Source organism: Ctenopharyngodon idella, chromosome 11, assembly GCF_019924925.1.
Source record: "Ctenopharyngodon idella isolate HZGC_01 chromosome 11, HZGC01, whole genome shotgun sequence".
NCBI lineage: Eukaryota > Metazoa > Chordata > Actinopteri > Cypriniformes > Xenocyprididae > Ctenopharyngodon > Ctenopharyngodon idella.
Window position 1 is genome coordinate 11,745,696 of NC_067230.1, and position 21,870 is coordinate 11,767,565.

A 21,870-nucleotide genomic window follows, 5' to 3' on the forward strand; every position below is an offset into this window, starting at 1 on the left:
ACAACATCTGAAGCTCTGTTAGCTTTCAATAAGAACTTCTGTAGACGTCTGACAGAAATAAAGTCAATCTGGTTAGTAATAAGTGAAGCTGGTAATATTATTTTTGTTGTTTAACCCTTCTCTGCTGAGATATTGAGCGATTTAATGTCTTCTTTTATCTTCAGTTAATTTCATCTAAGGCTGTGGCTGGAAGTCAGTTGTAGTTCTTGTGTTTCTGATTGTCTTTTTTCTGTTCTTGTTTATTTTCCTTAAGTGATTCTGCTTGTTAACAGCAGGTGTTTGTCACTAATTCTAGTTACTTTGTGACATTGCCAGTTAGTAACTGCGACGTCGTGGCAACGTTGCGTACCAATGGTTGTGTGTTGGTAATCAGTTGGTAATTTTTATATTTATTTATTTGTGGAGGCGCCCGCTGTATGTCACGTCACTACTCACTATAAAAAGCAGTCATCCATATTCTGACTTGGTGAAAAGAAACAATTTTTTTTCTTAAGGGAAATTTCAGTCTTGCGTCTGACGTTTAATTACACATTTTAAATAGCAAATTCTGGTAATAATAACATATAGAGAATGTGTAAATGATGCTAATGAAATTACGAGCACATGACGTTGCTGTTACGTTGCCAGTAAGTCATGGAATTACCAATATATTACGAATAGAGTACGTATCTGGAACGTTCTTGGTAAGCTTATAACGTTAGGAGATCGTACTGACGACGTTGTGAGATGGTCTGAAGGTAATGAAATTACTGTCATGCAACTGACGTAGAGTTAGAATGTAGTTAGTATAGTTATAGTAGTTAGTATATAGTTATATAATAGAACACATAAGATAAATATAATTATAATAATATTTATAACTCTTATTTTATTTTATTTTATTATTTCTCTTTTTTCATTTACTGTTTGATCATTATTATATGTCAAGTCAAGTCACCTTTATTTATATAGTGCTTTTTACAATGTAGATTGTGTCAAAGCAGCTTTACATTGATAACTGGTACATTGTTTGGCTGCACAGCAGCTCTTAAAGAATAGTGTCAATGCAGGCAGATCAAAGCACTGTTGAATATCAAATGTCAAGTCAAGTGTCCCCAACTAAGCAAGCCAGAGGCGACAGCGGCAAGGAACCCAAACTCCATCAGGTGACATCAGGTGGCAGACAAGTGGCAAATTGGTGTTAAAATGGAGAAAAAAACCTTGGGAGAAACCAGGCTTAGTCGGGGTGCCAGTTCTCCTCTGGCCAACAGTGCTTTGTTACAATTCAGGTTGCTATCATAAGTCCAATAGGATCCCAACATTAAAAGTATTTATTTCAGTTCCATCCAGTTGAGGATCGTATTCATCACGCCGGTATGGACGGTTGTTGAGGAACTGTGTCGTGGCTGTCGTGTCGATGAGGCCTTCACAGGGGATGATCTAGTTGACTCAATCTCTGCTGATACTTCAGGGCTGCGTTGTGGTCGTGTCAAGGTGCAGGTCCTTGGTTTCACCTGGATACGGCCCGGATCCGGTTGACTACGGTGAACCTCGGGATAAACAGAAAGACTAATATTAGCGTAGATGCCATTCTTCTTCTGATGTAACGAGTACATCAGGTGTTATAGGAAGTGTTCCCGGTTCCAGCTGACCTAATTTATGCAGCCTAATAATCCTTTAACGGATTTGGAAATATAAATTGGTAATGTGTTATGTATATGCCAGGTTAAAGAGATGCGTTTTTAGTCTAGATTTAAACTGACAGAGTGTGTCTGCTTCCCGAACAATGCTAGGAAGATTGTTCCAGAGTTTAGGTGCCAAATAGGAGAAGGATCTACCACCTGCAGTTGATTTTGATATTCTAGGTATTATCAGCTGGCCTGAATTCTGAGATCGCAATAGACGTGAAGGACTATAATGAATTAGGAGCTCGCTCAGGTACTGGGGAGCTAAACCATTTAGTGCTTTGTAAGTAATTAGCAAGATTTTAAAATCTATACGATGTTTAACAGGAAGCCAATGCAGTGTTGACAGAACTGGGCTAATATGGTCATACTTCCTGGTTCTAGTAAGAACTCTAGCTGCTGCATTTTGTACGAGCTGTAGTTTATTTATCAGGCGAGCAGAACAACCACCCAGTAGAGCGTTACAGTAATCTAGCCTTGAGGTCATGAACGCATGAACTAACTGTTCTGCATTTTTCATTGAGAGCATATGTTGTAGTTTAGATATATTTTTAAGATGGAAGAATGCGGTTTTACAGATGCTAGTAACATGGCCTTCAAATGAAAGATTGGTATCAAAGAGCACACCCAGGTTCCTAACTGACGACGAAGACTTAACAGAGCAGCCATCAAGTGTTAGACAATATTCTAGGAAGAAATATAGAGCTGAGTATCATCAGCGTAACAGTGAAAACTAATGCCATGCTTCCTAATGATATCTCCCAAGGGTAGCATGAACAGAGTGAACAGCAACGGTCCTAGTACTGAGCCTTGTGGTACTCCATATTGAACTTGTGATCGATATGACATGTCTTCGTTTACTACTACAAACTGATAACGGTCAGATAAGTATGATTTGAACCATGACAATGCAATTCCACTAATGCCAACATAATTTTCGAGTCTATTTAAAAGAATATTGTGATCAGTAGTGTCAAATGCTGCACTAAGATCCAGTAACACTAATAGAGAGATACAACCACGATCTGATGATAAGAGCAAATCATTAGTAACTCTAATGAGAGCAGTCTCAGTACTATGGTACGGTCTAAATCCTGACGGGAAATCCTCACAGATACCATTTCTTTCTAAAAAGGAACATAGCTGTGATGATACTGCCTTTTCTAGTATTTTTGACAGAAAAGTGAGATTTGAGATCGGCCTGTAATTGACTAATTCTCTAGGATCAAGTTGTGTTTTTTTAATAAGAGGTTTAATAATAGCCAGCTTAAAAGTTTTTGGTACGTATCCTAATGATAAAGATGAATTGACGATATTGAGAAGAGGGTCTATGACCTCTGGAAGCATTTCTTTCAATAGCTTAGTCGGTATAGGGTCTAACATACATGTTGTTGATTTTGATGATTTAACAAGTTTAGACAATTCTTCCTCTCCTAAAGCAGTAAATGAATTGAATTTTTCCTCAGGGACACTACAATGCACTATCTGACACGATACTGTAGTAGACGGTTGCATGGTTATAATTTTTTCTCTAATATTATCAATCTTGCAAGTAAAGAAGTTCATAAAGTCATTACTGCTGTGCTCTTTGGAAACATCAGAAGTTGAAGCTTTATTTCTTGTTAATTTAGCCACTGTATCAAATAAATACCCAGGGTTGTGTTTATTTTCTTCTAAGAGTTTTGAAAAATAGGCAGATCTAGCAGATTTTAAGGCCTTTCTGTACTCATATGTTTCATTTTAGCTCATTTTAGTTTCCTTTTGATTACTGTTCCTTCCTTTTGTTTCTGTTCACCGACATTTTACAAAAAAATAGACATGTTCATTGAAAAATCTTTACATAAAGCGTTATGATTAAATGAATTGCATTTTTTTTTTAGTCTTTGAGATTGTTTAAATTTATATTCTTTATATAAATTTATATGTATATTAAATTTATAATATCTTCCACCTAATAAAAATATGCAATTATGTCTAAAAACAACTAGGCAATTCACAATCCGCTTTATAGAAAGCCATGATATTACATGTTTTCTTATATACACCATGATATTACATGTTCCCTTTTGAGGGAACTCGTGCTGCGTCCCTGACGCTTTGCACAACCAGGAAAGGATAAAAGCACATCCGGAAAGACCGTCTTTAGCTTTTGTGCCTCAGCAAAGCGCTCTGTGTCAAACTGTGTGTCTTATTTATTGTTTGTATGTCCTGAAGTACAGTCACAAGCATTTCACAGTATTATGGTGATCCAAGCATTCAAGATGTGTTCCTCCCTGCCCTAGTTTTCTCACGGGAGGGGTTTCTCCTGGACGCCCCGCTTGCGCCCCCTGGCCTCTTCAGTGACGCTGTAAATACGGTCGTCGAGAGGTTTCAGGAGGCTAAGAAACAAGCGGAGGCATTCAAACAAAGAAGGTACAGAATCCAGTTTGGTTCTCGTCCACCACTATTCAACAGGGTGTTACTAACCTTAGTGCATCCCGAGCAGGCTTGCATCCCACTGAAGGGTTGCATCCCACTGAATCATTCAGTCAGAAAACTCAAGTTCAAGATGTTGACATCGAGTCAAATCATAACTCAAAGCAGATCTGAGAACTGGTATGTTAAAGGATGCATACTTCCATGTCTCCATCCTTCCACAACACAGGAAGTTCCTGAGGTTCACTTTTGGGGGCGAAGCTTACCAATATCAGGTACTTCCTTTCGGCCTAGCCCTTTCACCCCGCACATTCACAAAATGCGTAGATGCCGCACTGTCCCCACTCAGGCTGCAGGGCATACACATTCTGAACTACAGTATCTTACAGAAGTGAGTACACCCCTCACATTTTTATAAATATTTTATTATATCTTTTCATGTGACAACACTGAAGAAATTACACTTTGCTACAATGTAAAGTAGTGAGTGTACAGCTTGTATAACAGTGTAAATTTGCTGTCCCCTCAAAATAACTCAACACACAGCCATTAATGTCTAAACCGCTGGCCACAAAAGTGAGTACACCCCTAAGTGAAAATGTCCAAATTGGGCCCAAAGTGTCAATATTTTGTGTGGCCACCATTATTTTCCAGCACTGCCTTAACCCTCTTGGGTTTAGGTCTGGAGACATGCTTGGCCAGTCCATCACCTTTACCCTCAGCTTCTTTAGCAAGGCAGTGGTCGTCTTGGAGGTGTGTTTGGGGTTGTTATCATGTTGGAATACTGCCCTGCGGCCCAGTCTCCGAAGGGAGGGGATTATGCTCTGCTCATTCATGGTTCCCTCAATGAACTGTAGCTCCCCAGTGCCGGCAGCACTCATGCAGCCCCACCACCATGCTTGACTATAGGCAAGACACTTTTCTTTGTACTCCTCACCTGGTTGCCGCCACACACGCTTGACACCATCTGAACCAAATAAGTTTATCTTGGTCTCATCAGACTACAGGACATGGTTCCAGTAATAAATGTCCTTAGTCTGCTTGTCTTCAGCAAACTGTTTGCGGGCTTTCTTGTGCATCATCTTTAGAAGAGGCTTCCTTCTGGGACAACAGCCATGCAGACCAATTTGATGCTGTCTGATGTGTGTTGGTGGTCTGAGACAGGCTGGCTGACCCCCCACCCCTTCAACCTCTGCAGCAATGCTGGCAGTACTCATATGTCTATTTCCCAAACACAACCTCTGGATATGATGCTGAGCACGTGCACTCAACTTCTTTGGTTGACTATGGCGAGGCCTGTTCTGAGTGGAACCTGTCCTGTTAAACCGCTGTATGGTCTTGGCCACCGTGCTGCAGCTCAGTTTCAGGGTCTTGGCAATCTTCTTATAGCCTATACCATCTTTATTTAGAGCAACAACTCTTTTTTTCAGCTCCTCAGAGAGTTCTTGCCACGAGGTGCCACGTTGAACTTCCAGTGACCAGTATGAGAGAGTGAGAGCGATAACACCAAATTTAACACACCTGCTCCCCATTCACCTTGTAACACACGAGTCACATGACACCGGGGAGAGAAAATGGCTAATTGGGCCCAGTTTGGACATTTTTACTTAGGAGTGTACTCACTTTTGTGGCCAGCGGTTTAGACATTAATGGCTGTGTGTTTTTTTTTTTTTTTTTTTTTTTGTGTATTTTCAGGGGACAGCAAATTTACACTGTTATACAAGCTGTACACTCACTACTTTACATTGTAGCAAAGTGTCATTTCTTCAGTGTTGTCACATGAAAAGGTATAATAAAATATTTACAAAAATGTGTGGGGTGTACTCACTTCTGTGAGATACTGTAAATGGACGACTGGCTAATTCTAGCACATTCAGAACAGATGGCGGTCCGGCATCAAGATGTCGTTCTCAGTCACATGCAAAAATTGGAGTTGAGACTGAATGCCAAGAAGAGTGTGCTTTCTTCATTACAGAGGACCACCTTCCTTGGTGTGGTATGGGACTCAGTAACGATGCGGACCATCCTGTCTCCTACTCGTATTGCAGTTATTCTCTCAGTTGTGCAAGAAATAAGGCTAGGCCAGTCACTCACTGTAAAACAGTTTCAGAGACTGTTGGGTCTGATGGCAGCTGAGTCCAACGTGATAACTTTTGGCCTGCTGTACATGAGATCCTTACAGTAGAGGTCTGCGCGGTACTGTTTTTTCCGTCCCACTCCTGCCCGCTCCCGCAATGGTTCTATTCCGCACGCACCCGCTCCAGCCTAAAATTCACTCTGTGTTCACCCGCTATCCACATGTAGTGATTTTCTTCCCGACCCGACGGGTCCCACTAAAGATCGTTTCCAGAATCTTGCGTTTAAACTTCCCCTAAAGAAAGAGAGTGATTGGGGATAACAAATTTAAAATGTTGTAAATAGAACATTTGTATTTGTTATTTATCTATGATACTGTCAACACACTAAAAAATGTCACAATTAAAGAATAATAGGCTAAATATCACAGAGAAAAATAGGCTAAATTAAATAGCCTACAACATGTCCCTCAAAACTATAGGCTAAGCCAAAAATACATATAAACAAAAACTGTTGGCTTACTAGCTATACTGCAAAATGAAATCTTTTTTAACATCCATGCAAGAACAGAATGACGCTGACTGACGACCGTTTCAGAACGTCGCTCCTCCAAAATCCGGTCCCAAAGGTTGAATGTTCTCTGAAGGTGTACTCCCGCAGACCTCTAATGCAAAGAACATATATTGCCAGGTTTCTCAGGACAGGGAACTGGTGACTGTGTGAACGCCACCACTGCAGAAAGTTTTGTTCACTTCAAGTTCAAGCACAGATGTGCTGATGTCAAAGCATCTCGGGAGCGACCGGGTTATTGTCAGACCGCCTGCTCCCGCCTAAAGTACACTATAGTTACCAACCACAATCCGCCTTTCATTCCAAATTTAATCCCGCGTGGCAAGAAATCTTATCGAGAGTGCCGCGGGAATGCAGACCTGTACCTTACAGTGGTGGCTCAGGACCAAAGGGTTTTCCCCGAGGGGGAACCCACTCCATACAATCAAGATCACGTGGCGGTGTCTCCGCGCCTTGGTTATATGGAGGAAAACTTGTTTTCTGTCCCAAGTTCCTGTGTTAGGAGCTCAATGTCATTGAGTTGCTCTTACGGCAGACACTTCTCTCACAGGTTGGGGAGTGGTAATGGAAGGCCGCTCAGCTCAAGGGCTGTGGAGGAGTCATCATCTTTCATGGCACATAAATTTCCTGGAGATGATAGCAGTCTTCAATGCATTGAAGTACTTCCTCCCAGACCTGAGAGGCCATCATGTGCTTGTCCGCTCAGACAACACATTGGTGGTCTCTTACATAAATCAACAAGGGGGTCTGCGTTCATGCCCACTATGCAAATTGGTGCACCAGATCCTCTTGTGGTCCCTGGGGACGATGCTCTCCTTGAGGGCAATCTAAGGCTTGTCTGCAGGTCCCTTCGAGCCGCTTTAAATGGTTTGAGAAAAATTTCTGACTTTAAAAACCATCTTCCTTCAAGCCATCTCGTCCCTAGACCTATCAGTATCTCGGGGGAGTGTGAAAAATCCACATTTAAACCAAAATATCTGACTTCCTGTTCTTCGGAGCTAATGACTGTAAATTAGAAAGTTGTCTGGCTTAATGAGATCAATATGTGTACCAAGTTTGGTGACTGTAGGTAAAAATAACCCCTCCACTTTTGTCAAAACGTGGTGCTACTGAGCTCCTCCACCATGCCCATTTCTAAGGCTTTGTCCATGTCTACTGGTCGACAATATTGCTGTGTGTGTCAAGTTTCATGCAATTTGAAGCATGTTAAGAGCCTCAAAAACACTCAAGAATATTATTAAAGTTTAACATGTTGCCATGGCAACAATATTTAAGATATCACAAATACATTCACAGGTATACATCTGCCATGTTTTGACATTATTGTGATGAAGTTTGAAGCAAATCGGGTAAAAAAGGGTGATCTCAAAGCATTTTGAAATTGACATACTTCCTGCTGCCAGTTGGTGGCACTATAACTTTGACTCACAATAGTCACATCCATGTGATCTGACTCCTACAACGAACACACAGCTGAAGTTTCATAAAAATCAATCAATGTATACATAAGTTATAACACACTTCCTGTATACCTTCTCTCACCATAAATTCGTTGCCTTGCCACGGCCAAACCATTTAAGATATCAAAATTCCACTGGCAATTTTACATCCTCAGTGTCTTGACTTCATGCTGACCAAGTTTGGTGGTGATCGGATTAATCGCCTAGGAGGAGTATATCAAATTCCAGAGCACGTGTTTTTCAAACAACCCATAATTATGGACTTCCTGTTGAGCTGGCGTATAACTTAGAGCATGAAAGTTGTTAGGCCCGATGAGGTCTATAGGTGTACCAAGTTTCATACTGATACGTGCAAGCGTGTTTGATATATGGACCAAGTTTTCGGACTTCGTTCAAGGGGGCGCTGTCGAGCCCCTCCTGCACACACACTGATACCAGCTTCTGCCCGGCCCTGATGGCCGCAGATTCCGATGTGTGTGCAAAGTTTCAAGAGTTTTCGAGCATGGTAAGGCCCCCAAAAGTGCCCGAATAGTCGGGAAAAAAAAGATTAATAAATATAGCTGCAAGCAGCGATGGTGGGCCCAAGCCCGGTGGCACCGCCACCCCGGTGGCTTCACGGCAACTGTGCACGGCGGGCAATAGGCATTTAAAATGGTTAAACATAAAAGGACTATTTCAAATCAATTTGAATACACCACATTTACTGCAGCAGTTGGTGCCCATATGATTACACACACACACACAGACAGAGACCCACACACAGAGAGAGAGAGAGACAGAGAGAAAGAGTGAGACTGACGGGGGAGGGGGGTAGGACAGAGAGAGAGAGAGAGTGTGAAAAATCCACATTCAAACCAAAATATCTGACTTCCTGTTGGTCGGAACTAATGACTGTAAATTAGAAAGTTGTCCGGCTTAATGAGAACAATATGTGTACTGAGTTTGGTGACTGTATGTAAAAATAACCCCCCCACTTTTGTCAAAAGGTGGCGCTACTAAGCCCCTCCACCACGGCGGCTGTTTCTAAGGCTTTGTCCATGTCTGCTATTCGACAACATTGATGTGTGTGTCGAGTTTCATGCAATTTGAAGCATGTTAAGAGCCTCAAAAACACTAAAGAATATTATTAAAGTTTGACATGTTGCCATGGCAACAATATTTAAGATATGACAAATACATTCACAGGTCTACATCTGCCATGTTTTGACAATATTATGATAAAGTTTGAAGCAAATCGGGTAAAAAAAGAGGGTGATCTCAAGCATTTTGAAAGTGACACACTTCCTACTGCCAGTTGGTGGCGCTATAACTTTGACTCACAATAGTCACATCCATGTGATCGGACTCCTACAACGAACACACAGCTGAAGTTTCATAAAAATCAATCAATATATACATAAGTTATAACACACTTCCTTTTTCCCTTTTCTCACCATAAATTCGTTGCCTTGCCACGGCCAAAGCGTTTGAGATATTAAAAATCCGCTGGCAAATTTAAATCCTCAATGTCTTGACTTCATGCTGAACGAGTTTGGTGGTGATCGGATTAATCGCCTAGGAGGAGTATATCAAATTCCAGAGCATGCGTTTTCCAAACAACCCATAATAGCTAACTTCCTGTTGAGCTGGCGTATAACTTAAAGCATGAAAGTTGTTAGGCCCAATGAGGTCTATATGTGTACCAAGTTTCATACAAATACATGTAAGCGTGTTTGATATATTGACCAAGTTTTTAGACACCGTTCAAGGGGGCGCTGTCGAGCCCCCCTGCCATGCCCAGGTACCAGCTTCTGTCCGGCCCTGATGGCTGACGATTCTGATGTGTGTGCAAAGTTTCAAGAGTTTTTGAGCATGTTAAGGGCCCCAAAAATGCCCGAATAGTCAAAAAAAAAAAATTATCCTAAAGAAAACAATAGGGCCTTCGCCCTTTACAGGTCTTGGGCCCTAATAATAATAATAATCCTTAGAAAAACAATAGGGCCCTGCGCCTTAGTGGCTTAGGTATAAATATAGCTGCAAGCAGCGATGACGGGCCCAAGCCCGGTGGCACCGCCACCCCGGTGGCTTCAGGGCAACTGTGCACTGCGGGCAATGGGCATTTAAAACGGTAAAAACATAAAAGGTCTATGTCAAATTCACACCATATTTACTGCAGCAGCTGGTGCCAATATGATCAAAACCACAACAGCCAAACCCATGAGGTCATTTAAATGTAGATGAATTTCATGCCATAGAATGTCATAAGTCAACTTCAAATGAGTGCAGAATAATCTGCCATGTTTGCATTTTTCTCAGACAACTACTATAAATAAATTCCAGAGCAAACTACCTATTGTTATTTGCGCAAACTTAACAGTACTCTGAGAAATCTAATCCAGTGTAATGTGAATGTCTGTGATTGCTGATGTTGTATTACCCTAACACTTCATAGAGACTGTGTCTGTACCCCGAATTAGTAAAAACACAAAACTTCCAAACCCATTTAATGGTAAAAATTTAATTGATGTTCAACAAATAAAAATCATTAGATTTAGACCGTACCATAGTACTGAGACTGCTCTCATTAGAGTTACTAATGATTTGCTCTTATCATCAGATCGTGGTTGTATCTCTCTATTAGTGTTACTGGATCTTAGTGCTGCATTTGACACTATTGATCACAATATTCTTTTAAATAGACTCGAAAATTATGTTGGCATTAGTGGAATTGCATTGTCATGGTTCAAATCATACTTATCTGACCGTTATTAGTTTGTAGTAGTAAACGAAGAGATGTCATATCGATCACAAGTTCAATATGGAGTACCGCAAGGCTCAGTACTAGGACCGTTGCTGTTCACTCTGTACATGCTACCCTTGGGAGATATCATTAGGAAGCATGGTGTTAGTTTTCACTGTTACGCTGATGATACTCAGCTCTATATTTCTTCGCGCCCTGACGAAACTTACCAATTCACAAAATTAACAGAATGCATAGCTGATATAAAAAATTGGATGACCAGTAATTTCCTACTACTAAATTCAGAAAAAACAGAGATTCTAATTTTTGGACCAAAAACTTCTTCACGTAATAACCTAGAATACTGTCTAACACTTGATGGCTGCTCTGTTAAGTCTTCGTCGTCACTTAGGAACCTGGGTGTGCTCTTTGATACCAATCTTTCATTTGAAGGCCATGTTACTAGCATCTGTAAAACCGCATTCTTCCATCTTAAAAATATATCTAAACTACGACATATGCTCTCAATGAAAAATGCAGAACAGTTAGTTCATGCGTTCATGACCTCAAGGCTAGATTACTGTAACGCTCTACTGGGTGGTTGTTCTGCTCGCCTGATAAATAAACTACAGCTCGTACAAAATGCAGCAGCTAGAGTTCTTACTAGAACTAGGAAGTATGACCATATTAGCCCAGTTCTGTCAACACTGCATTGGCTTCCTGTTAAACATTGTATAGATTTTAAAATCTTGCTAATTACTTACAAAGCACTAAATGGTTTAGCTCCCCAGTACCTGAGCGAGCTCCTAATTCATTATAGTCCTTCACGTCTATTGCGATCTCAGAATTCAGGCCAGCTGATAATACCTAGAATGTCAAAATCAACCGCAGGCGGTAGATCCTTCTCCTATTTGGCACCTAAACTCTGGAACAATCTTCCTAGCATTGGTCGTGAAGCAGACACACTCTGTCAGTTTAAATCTAGACTAAAAACGCATTTCTTTAACCTGGCATACACATAACACATTACCAATTTATATTTTCAAATCTGTTAAAGGATTATTAGGCTGCATAAATTAGGTCAGCCGGAACCGGGAACACTTCCTATAACACCTGATGTACTCGTTACATCAGAAGAAGAATGGCATCTACGCTAATATTAGTCTTTCTGGTTATCCCGAGGTTCACCGTAGTCAACCGGATCCGGGCCGTATCCAGGTGAGACCAAGGACCTGCGCCTTGACACGACTACAACGCAGCCCTGAAGTATCAGCAGAGATTGAGTCAACTAGATCATCCACTGTGAGGGCCTCATCGACACGACAGCCACGACACAGTTCCTCAACAACCGTCCATACCGCCGTGATGAATACGATCCTCAATTGGATGGAACTGGCGTTTTTAGTCTAGATTTAAACGAAAAAAGAGTGTGTCTGCTTCCTGAACAATGCTAGGAAGATTGTTCCAGAGTTTAGGTGCCAAATAGGAGAAGGATCTACCGCCTGCGGTTGATTTTGATATTCTAGGTATTATCAGCTGGCCTGAATTCTGAGATTGCAATAGACGTGAAGGACTATAATGAATTAGGAGCTCGCTCAGGTACTGGGGAGCTAAACCATTTAGTGCTTTGTAAGTAATTAGCAAGATTTTAAAATCTATACGATGTTTAACAGGAAGCCAATGCAGTGTTGACAGAACTGGGCTAATATGGTCATACTTCCTAGTTCTAGTAAGAACTCTAGCTGCTGCATTTTGTACGAGCTGTAGTTTATTTATCAGGCGAGCAGAACAACCACCCAGTAGAGCGTTACAGTAATCTAGCCTTGAGGTCATGAACGCATGAACTAACTGTTCTGCATTTTTCATTGAGAGCATATGTCGTAGTTTAGATATATTTTTAAGATGGAAGAATGCGGTTTTACAGATGCTAGTAACATGGCCTTCAAATGAAAGATTGGTATCAAAGAGCACACCCAGGTTCCTAAGAGACGACGAAGACTTAACAGAGCAGCCATCAAGTGTTAGACAGTATTCTAGGTTATTACGTGAAGAAGTTTTTGGTCCAAAAATTAGAATCTCTGTTTTTTCTGAATTTAGAAGTAGGAAATTACTGGTCATCCAATTTTTTATATCAGCTATGCATTCTGTTAATTTTGTGAATTGGTAAGTTTCGTCAGGGCGCGAAGAAATATAGAGCTGAGTATCATCAGCGTAACAGTGAAAACTAACGCAATGCTTCCTAATGATATCTCCCAAGGGTAGCATGTACAGAGTGAACAGCAACGGTCCTAGTACTGAGCCTTGCAGTACTCCATATTGAACTTGTGATCGATATCTCTTTGTTTACTACTACAGACTGATAACGGTCAGATAAGTATGATTTGAACCATGACAATGCAATTCCACTAATGCCAACATAATTTTCGAGTCTATTTAAAAGAATATTGTGATCAATAGTGTCAAATGCTGCACTAAGATCCAGTAACACTAATAGAGAGATACAACCACGATCTGATGATAAGAGCAAATCATTAGTAACTCTAATGAGAGCAGTCTCAGTACTATGGTACGGTCTAAATCCTGATTGGAAATCCTCACAGATACTATTTCTTTCTAAAAAGGAACATAGTTGTGATGATACTACCTTTTCTAGTATTTTTGACAGAAAAGTGAGATTTGAGATCGGCCTGTAATTGACTAATTCTCTAGGATCAAGTTGTGGTTTTTTAATAAGAGGTTTAATAATAGCCAGCTTAAAAGTTTTCGGTACGTATCCTAGTGATAAAGATGAATTGACGATATTAAGAAGAGGATCTATAACCTCTGGAAGCATTTCTTTCAATAGCTTAGTCGGTATTGGGTCTAACATACATGTTGTTGATTTTGATGATTTAACAAGTTTAGACAATTCTTCCTCTCCTAAAGCAGTAAATTAACTGAATTTTTCCTCAGAGACACTACAATGCCCTATCTGACGCAATACTGTAATAGACAGTTGCATGGTTATTATTTTTTCTCTAATATTATCAATCTTGCAAGTAAAGAAGTTCATAAAGTCATTACTGCTGTGCTCTTTGGAAACATCAGAAGTTGAAGCTTTATTTCTTGTTAATTTAGCCACTGTATCAAATAAATACCTAGGGTTGTGTTTATTTTCTTCTAAAAGTTTTGAAAAATAAGCAGATCTAGCAGATTTTAAGGCCTTTCTGTACTCAATCATTCTCTCTCTCCACGAAATGCGAAATACTTCTAGTTTTGTTTTCTTCCAGCTGCGCTCCATTTTTCTGGCTGCTAACTTTAGGGCCCGAGTGTGCTCATTGTACCATGGCATTGGATTAATTTCCTTAATCTTTTTTAAGCGCAAAGGAGCAACTGAGTCTAATGTGCTGGAAAAGACAGAGGCAATAGTTTCTGTTACAACATCGAGGTCTTCTAAGCTTTCTGGTATGCTAAGGCGATGAAACTGATCAGGAAGATTATTTATAAAGTGATCTTTAGTGGTAGAAGTGATGGTTCTACCATATTTATGGCATGGAGGCAGTTTAGCCGCCTTGACTAAATGTAGTATACACGAGACTAGATAATGATCTGAGATGTCGTCACTCTGCTGCAGAATTTCAACAGCATCAATATCGATTCCATGTGACAATATTAGATCTAAAGTATGATTACGACAATGAGTGGGTCCTGACACATGTTGTCTAACACCAATAGAGTTTAGAATATCTGCAAATGCCAATCCTAATGCGTCTTTCTTATTATCTACATGGATATTAAAATCACCAACAACAAGGACTTTATCTGCAGCCAATACTAACTCCGACAGAAAATCAGCAAATTCTTTGATAAAGTCTGTATGGTGTCCTGGTGGCCTGTATACAGTAGCCAGCACAAATGTCAACCTACATAATGTTACGTAAAGTACCATTACTTCGAAGGAATTATATTTGAAAGACTTTTGACTAATACTGTAAATATTACTATAGATTACAGCAACACCTCCCCCTTTGCCTTTCTGACGGGCATTGTGTCGATAATCATAACCTTGAGGACTAGACTCATTTAAAGTAATGTAATCGTCCGGTTTTAGCCAAGTTTCTGTCAAACACAGCACATCTAGATTATTATCTTTGATAATATCATTAACAATAAGTGATTTTGAAGAAAGGGATCTAATATTTAACAACCCGAGTTTTATCATTTGTTTAGCATTATTATCTCTATTTTTTATTTGTTGAACATCAATTAAATTTTTACCATTAAATGAGTTTGGAAGTTTTTTGTTTTTACTAATTCGGGGTACAGACACAGTCTCTATTTGAAAATATCTAGGTGTAAGAGTTTCTATGTGTTGGGAGTTATCTGAATTTTCTGACTTCTGTAACGTGAGGCAGCTAGCAGACGGTCGGTTTAGCCAGTCTGTCTGCTTCCTGACTTGGGCCCCAGTTTGTCATGTTTCAGTTCTAAGACTATGTGCCATATTACTAGAGAGAAGAGCAGCACCATCCCGGGAGGGATGAATACCATCTCTTTTCAACAGGTCAGGTCTGCCCCAAAAACAATTGTCTATGAAACCTATATTATTTTGCGGACACCACTTAGACAGCCAGCCATTGAGTGATGATAATCTGCTAACTATCTCATCACTCCGACGAACAGGAAGGGGGCTAGAGCAAATTACTTCTCCTGACATTGTACTTGCGAGTTCACACACCTCTTTAATGTTAATTTTAGTGATCTCCGACTGGCGAAGTCGAACATCATTAGTGCCGACGTGAATAATAATCTTAGAGTATTTACGATTAGCATTAGCCAGCACTTTTAAATTTGCTTTGATGTCAGGTGCTCTGGCTCCCGGCAAACATGTGACTATGGTGGCTGGTGTCTCTATTTTCACGTTCCATGTAATAGAATCGCCAATAACTAGGGCACTTTCAACAGGATTCTCAGTGGGTGTATCACTGAGTGGAGAGAACCTGTTTGATGTTCTTATTGGAACGGAAGAGTGGTGTTTTCCGCGGCTAGGCCGCCTCACCGTTACCCAAGTGCCCTGCTGCGCGGGCTCTACAGCCGGAACCGAACAATGTACAGAGTTCACTAAGCTAGTCGCATCCAAAACAGTATCTGAAGCCCTTGCATTCTTACTATCCTCGATTAAAGTTTGGATGCGTGTCTCTAATTCTGAGATTCTCTCTGTCAGCCTGACTATTTCCCTACATTTATGACATGTAAATCCCTCAGGGGCTGAACAACATCACAGTAAAGAATACTTATCCTTTGCCGCTGATGGCTTCAGCCTTTGAACGGTTGCAGGGAGCATCTCTTTTCACGAAATTAGATCTACGTAACGCTTATCATTTGGTCCGCATAAGGGAGGGGGATGAGTGGAAAACGGCATTTAATACCCCCAGGGGGCAATTTGAATACTTGATCCTTTCGGCCTGTCCAACTCCCCTGCCGTTTTTCAAGCACTCATTAGTGACGTGTTGAGAGACATGGTCGATCAGTTCATATATGTCTACCTGGATGACATTTTGATATTTTCCTCTTCTCTCCAGGAACATGGAACATTCAACACATCAGACGAGTGCTCCAGAGGCTGCCCGAGAATGGGCTTTTTGTCAAGGCGGAGAAATGCGTGTTTCATGCACAGTCAGTTCCGTTCTTAGGGTATATCGTTTCGTTTGAGGGGGTGCACATGGATCCTGACAAGATTACGGCTGTGGTAGATTGGCCACTCCCAGACTCTCGTAAGGCCCTGCAGAGGTTTCTGGGATTCGCTAATTTTTATCGGCGTTTTATTCGCAATTTCAGCCAACTAGCCGCTCCTCTGACCGCCTTGACCTCCACCAGAACGACGTTCAGGTGGTCTAATGCAGCTGAGGCTGCATTTTCCAACCTTAAGAGCCGCTTTGTTTCAGCTCCCATCCTTGTAGCCCCTGATCCGTCACGTCAGTTCGTGGTGGAGGTCGATGCGTCAGAGGTGGGGGTAGGAGCAGTTCTTTCCCAGCGCACTGCCGCGGACGATAAGATGCACCCATGTGCATTTTTTTCTCATCGCTTATCGACTGCCGAACGTAATTATGATATTGGTAACAGAGAGTTGTTGGCAGTCAAATTAGCATTGGAGGAATGGCGTCACTGGTTAGAAGGGTACCTTTTATCGTCTGGACCGATCACAAGAACTTGGAATACATCAGGTCCGCCAAACGACTTAACTCCAGGCAGGCTCGGTGGGCTCTTTTTTTCGGTTGTTTCGATTTCTCTCTTTCGTATCGTCCTGGGTCCAAGAACATCAAACCAGACACGTTATCTCGTATTTTTGATCGTTCCGAGCGCCCGTCTACTCCCAAGTGTATTTTACCTGAGAGACTTTTTATCTCCTCACTCACATGGGAGGTCGAATCGAAGGTCCGCACGGCCTTAGAAGGGGTAACGCCTCCGCCCAGGGGTCCACCGAGTCGGTTATTTGTTCTGGAGGGATTACGGTCAGATGTTATTCGGTGGGGGCATGGTTCCAATGTGGCTTGTCATCCAGGAGTCAGTCGGACCAGGTTTTTGGTCAAGCAACGATTTTGGTGGCCCAGTATGGCTCGCGGCATTTGAGATTTTGTTTTGGCTTGCTCGGTTTGTGCTCGTGGTAAGACTTCCAATTGTCCCCCAGATGGACTCCTTCAACCGCTGCCTGTCCCTTCGAGACCCTGGTCCCACATAGCACTAGATTTCATCACAGGTCTCCCTCCTTCACAGGGTAATACGGTAATTTTAACTGTAGTGGACCGGTTCTCGAAGGTGGCACACTTTATTCCCTTGCCCAAATTACCCTCAGCCAAGGAGACAGCGGTTACTGTCGTTGATCACATCTTTCGTATCCATGGCCTCCCGATTGAAGTGGTTTCCGACAGGGGATCCCAATTTACTTCCAAATTTTGGAAAGAAATTTGTTGGTTACTGGGAGCGACTGTCAGTCTGTCATCTGGTTTTCATCCCCAGAGTAACGGACAAGCCGAGAGAGCTAACCAGGATCTGGAGAGAATGTTACGATGTAGGGTGACTCAGAATCCTTCCTTCTGGAGCCAACAACTCTCATGGGTTGAGTACGCTCACAACTCGTTACCAGTATCATCCACGGGTCTTTTGCCTTTTGAGTGTAGTATAGGTTACCAGCCACCAGTTTTTCCTAGTCTGGAATCTGAAGTCACGGTCCCCTCCGCTCACGCCTTCGTCCAGAGGTGTCGTCACACATGGAGAAGAGCCCGTGAGACTCTTCTTCAGGTGGGAGCGCGCACCAAGGCTCAGGCCGATCGCCACCGGGTGAAACCTCCCGAATACGTTGTTGGTCAAAAAGTGTGGCTTTCTTCTAAGAACATTCCTCTCCGGTCCGTTTGTAATAAACTTGCACCTAAATTCATTGGCCCGTTTCCTGTCACTTAGATCCTTAGTCCGGTGACAGTCCGCCTTAAATTTCAGAATTCATCCCGTCTTCCATGTGTGCAAAATAAAACCCATTTTTCATTCCCACATTAATCCGCTTACCCCGGTTCCTCCCCCGCTGCGCCTCGTAGATGGGGAACCCGCTTATTCGGTTCGTCGTATTCTGGACGCTAGACGGAGGGGACGTGGATTCCAGTACTTGGTGGACTGGGAAGGTTACAGTCCGGAGGAGAGAAGTTGGGTTCCTGCTAGGGACATTCTGGATCACTCCCTGATAGATGATTACAATCTATAGGTAGGTTCTCCTGGGAATGCCAGGAGGCATTCTTAGGAGAGGGGGTACTGTCACGGTTCATGAATTCACTGACTCGCCCTTCTGTGTGTGTGTATGGTTGGGCGTTACCTTGTTAGTGTGCTGATTTAATTATCAGCAACAGCTGCTTCTCATCTAGCGCCTTATTTAATGTGTGTGTTTGCGTGTCCTGTTTGTCAGTTCGTTGCAGGCGCTACTGGGGTTCTGTCATGCTCTCCCTGTCAGTTCTGGACGTGGTTTTCTTGGAGCTTCTAGTTAAGTTGTCCTTGTGTGATTTTCTCTGAGATTCCTGCCTTCATTTGCCCATTGCTGTCCCTGCGTCACGGAGCACCCCTGCAGCCACCTGCTTCTCATCACCTCTGCCATTTATGTACTTTCTGAGTATTCTGTGAGAAATAAACCTTTTTAACTCGCATTTGGATCTTCTGCGCTTCTTTCTACAGTATATCCTCACAATGTCAAACACGCTTGCACGTATTAGTATGAAACTCGGTACACATATAGAACTCATCGGGCCTAACAACTTTCGTGCTCTAAGTTATACGCCACAAGTTGGCTATTATGGGTTGTTTGAAAAACGCATGCTCTGGAATCCACCAAACTCGGTCAGCATGAAGTCAAAGCATTGAGGATGTAAAATTGCCAGTGGATTTTTGATATCTCAAATGGTTTGGCTGTGGCGAGGCAAGAAATTTATGGCGAGAAAAGGGAAATAGGAAATATTTTATAATGTCTGCATACATTGATTGCTTTTCATGAAACTTCACCTGTGTGTTCGTTATAGGAGGCTGGTCACATGGATGTGACTATTGTGTGTCAAAGTTATAGCGCCACCAATTGGCAGGAGTAAGTGTGTCACTTTCAAAATGCTTTGCGATCACCCTCTTTTTTTTACCCAATTTGTTTCAAACTTCATCAGTGTAATGTCTATACACAGCAGATATAGACATGTGCAAAGAATTGTGATATCTCAAACACTGTTGCCATGGCAACGCATCAAACTTTAATTTTCGTTTTGGATGCTTTTGAGATGCTTAGCATGCTTCAAATTGCATGAAACTCGATACAAATGTCAGAGTTGTCTACCAGTAGACATGGGCAAAAACGTAGAAACAGGCGGGGAGGATGGCCTCTATAGCGCCATCTTTTGACAAAAGTGGGGGGTTAGTTTAAACTACAGTCACCAAACTCGGTATACATATTGATCTCATTAAGCCGGACAACTTTCTAATTTACAATCATTAGCTCCGACCAACAGGAAGTCAGATATATTGGTCTGAATGTGGATTTTTCACACACGCGCACACACAGACGTAGACTCTCTCTCTCTGTCCAAACCCCCCTACCCCCTCCCTCCTCCTCTGCACAAATAACAGTATGTAATTTGCTCTAGAATTTTTATAGAGGTTGTCTGAGAAAAAAAACACAGACATGGCAGATTAGGATATATTCTGCACTCATTTGAAATTGACCTATGACAGTCTATGACATGAAATTCATCTAAATTTAAATGATCTAATGGATGTGGCTGTTGTGGTTTGTGATCATATGGGCACCAACTGCTGCAGTAAATGTGGTGTATTCAAATGACTTTGACATAGTCCTTTTATGTTTACCCGTTTTAAATGCCCGCCGTGCACAGTTGCCCTGAAGCCTGCTTGCAGCTATATTTATTTATTTTATTTATTTATTTTTATTTATTTTTATTTTTATTTATTTATTTATTTTTAGTTGATGTTTTTCTTTTATTGTCGTTTAATTTATTGTTATTATGTAAAAAGAGATCTAACTATTTTATTGTATAATATTATTGTAATATATCGGCATAATTTGTTACATCTCAACAAACAAATTGTTCAATAAAAAACAAAAACAAAGGTCAAACAAGTGAACATAAAATTCTTGCAATCAATTTTTTTTTTTTTTTTTTTTTTTTGCGAGAAACCCATCTACTGAGTGGGGATATCTCTAAAATAAGAAGAAGATGGCAGGGTCAGGTGTTGTCTGCTCCCTAAACTACCCATGCTAGAGGGGTTATGACATTTATTCATAAATCTGTCCCACTACAAATCAAAAATATAATCAAGGACCCTGCTGGTAAATATATCATAGTTATGCTATTATTTGTAAATTTATGCTATTATTTGTATTATTTGTATGCTATTATTTGAAAATATAAATCTGATAAATGTGTATGGCCCAAATGAGGATGACCCTAAATTCTATAATCATTTGTTTCTGAATGTCTCAAATCTCCCTGGGCAATGCATAATAGCTGGCGACTTTAACTGTACATTAGATCTAGCAAGAGATCTAGTAAGTTTTATTAAAAAATTAAATGTTATGGATATATGGAGACATGGTAATCCTAATGCAGTAGAATACTCCTGTTATTCTAGCACTTATATTCTAGCACGTATTCGCGTATAGACTATTTTTTGGTTTCAGCACAACTTGTTTCAAAAATTTATGACTGTCAGTATAGTAGTATAGTAATATCTGACCATGCAGCTATATCATTCATTTATACAGGTACTAAGCTTGTGAGAGGTTCCCCGAAACTGCGCCTTCAACCAGGATGGCTTACAGACCCCACATTTATAGATTTTTTAGATAAACAAATTGACATGTACTTTGTAACATTTCTCAAACATCTGCTAGCATAACATGGGAGGCATTTAAGGCCTATATTAGGGGTCAAATAATTAGCTTTACCAGCTCAAAAAAAGAGTACACAACTGGAAATGAAGACATTAGATGAGAAAATAAAAAAAACTTGAAACAGATCTCTACAATAACAAATATAGATGCACATGCACAATTACTCCAACTTAGATCACAGTACAAAGAATTGTCAGCTAACAAAGCAGCAATTAACTTAATGAGACTTAAATAATCCTACTATGACCAGGGGGGGAAACCCAGGAAACTTTTAGCATGGCGCATTAAACAACAACAGACAGAAAGGTCTATTAACTGCATTGAAGATCCAAATGGTAGAACTATAGTAGACCCTACAGAAATCAATGAGGCCTTCAAGGTATTTTATGAGGAACTGTATAGCTCTGAGGGTACAGTTTTGATAAGCAGACACAATTCCTAAATGGCCTTAATATTCCCAGAATTTCAGAAAATGAAAGTAGAGCATTAGATGGAGAATTAACAAAAAAAGAAATTGCAGAAGCAATCAGCTGTATGCGGGCTGGAAAAGCGGCAGGC

The 21,870-nt window shown here is 41.0% G+C and overlaps 1 protein-coding gene across 1 annotated transcript; it reads right to left on the reverse strand.

The window, feature by feature from the left end:
- Nucleotides 1-2,362: 2,362 nt before the first annotated feature.
- LOC127522020 (uncharacterized) lies at nt 2,363-16,361 on the reverse strand. Its single transcript, XM_051911544.1, has 2 exons — nt 13,549-16,361; nt 2,363-2,822 (listed from the first exon to the last, which is right to left on the reverse strand). Exon 1 carries the CDS (start codon nt 15,103-15,105, stop codon nt 13,837-13,839), a length of 1,269 nt encoding a protein of 422 aa, XP_051767504.1. The 5' UTR covers nt 15,106-16,361; the 3' UTR covers nt 2,363-2,822; nt 13,549-13,836.
- Between the last annotated feature and the right edge of the window lie 5,509 nt (nt 16,362-21,870).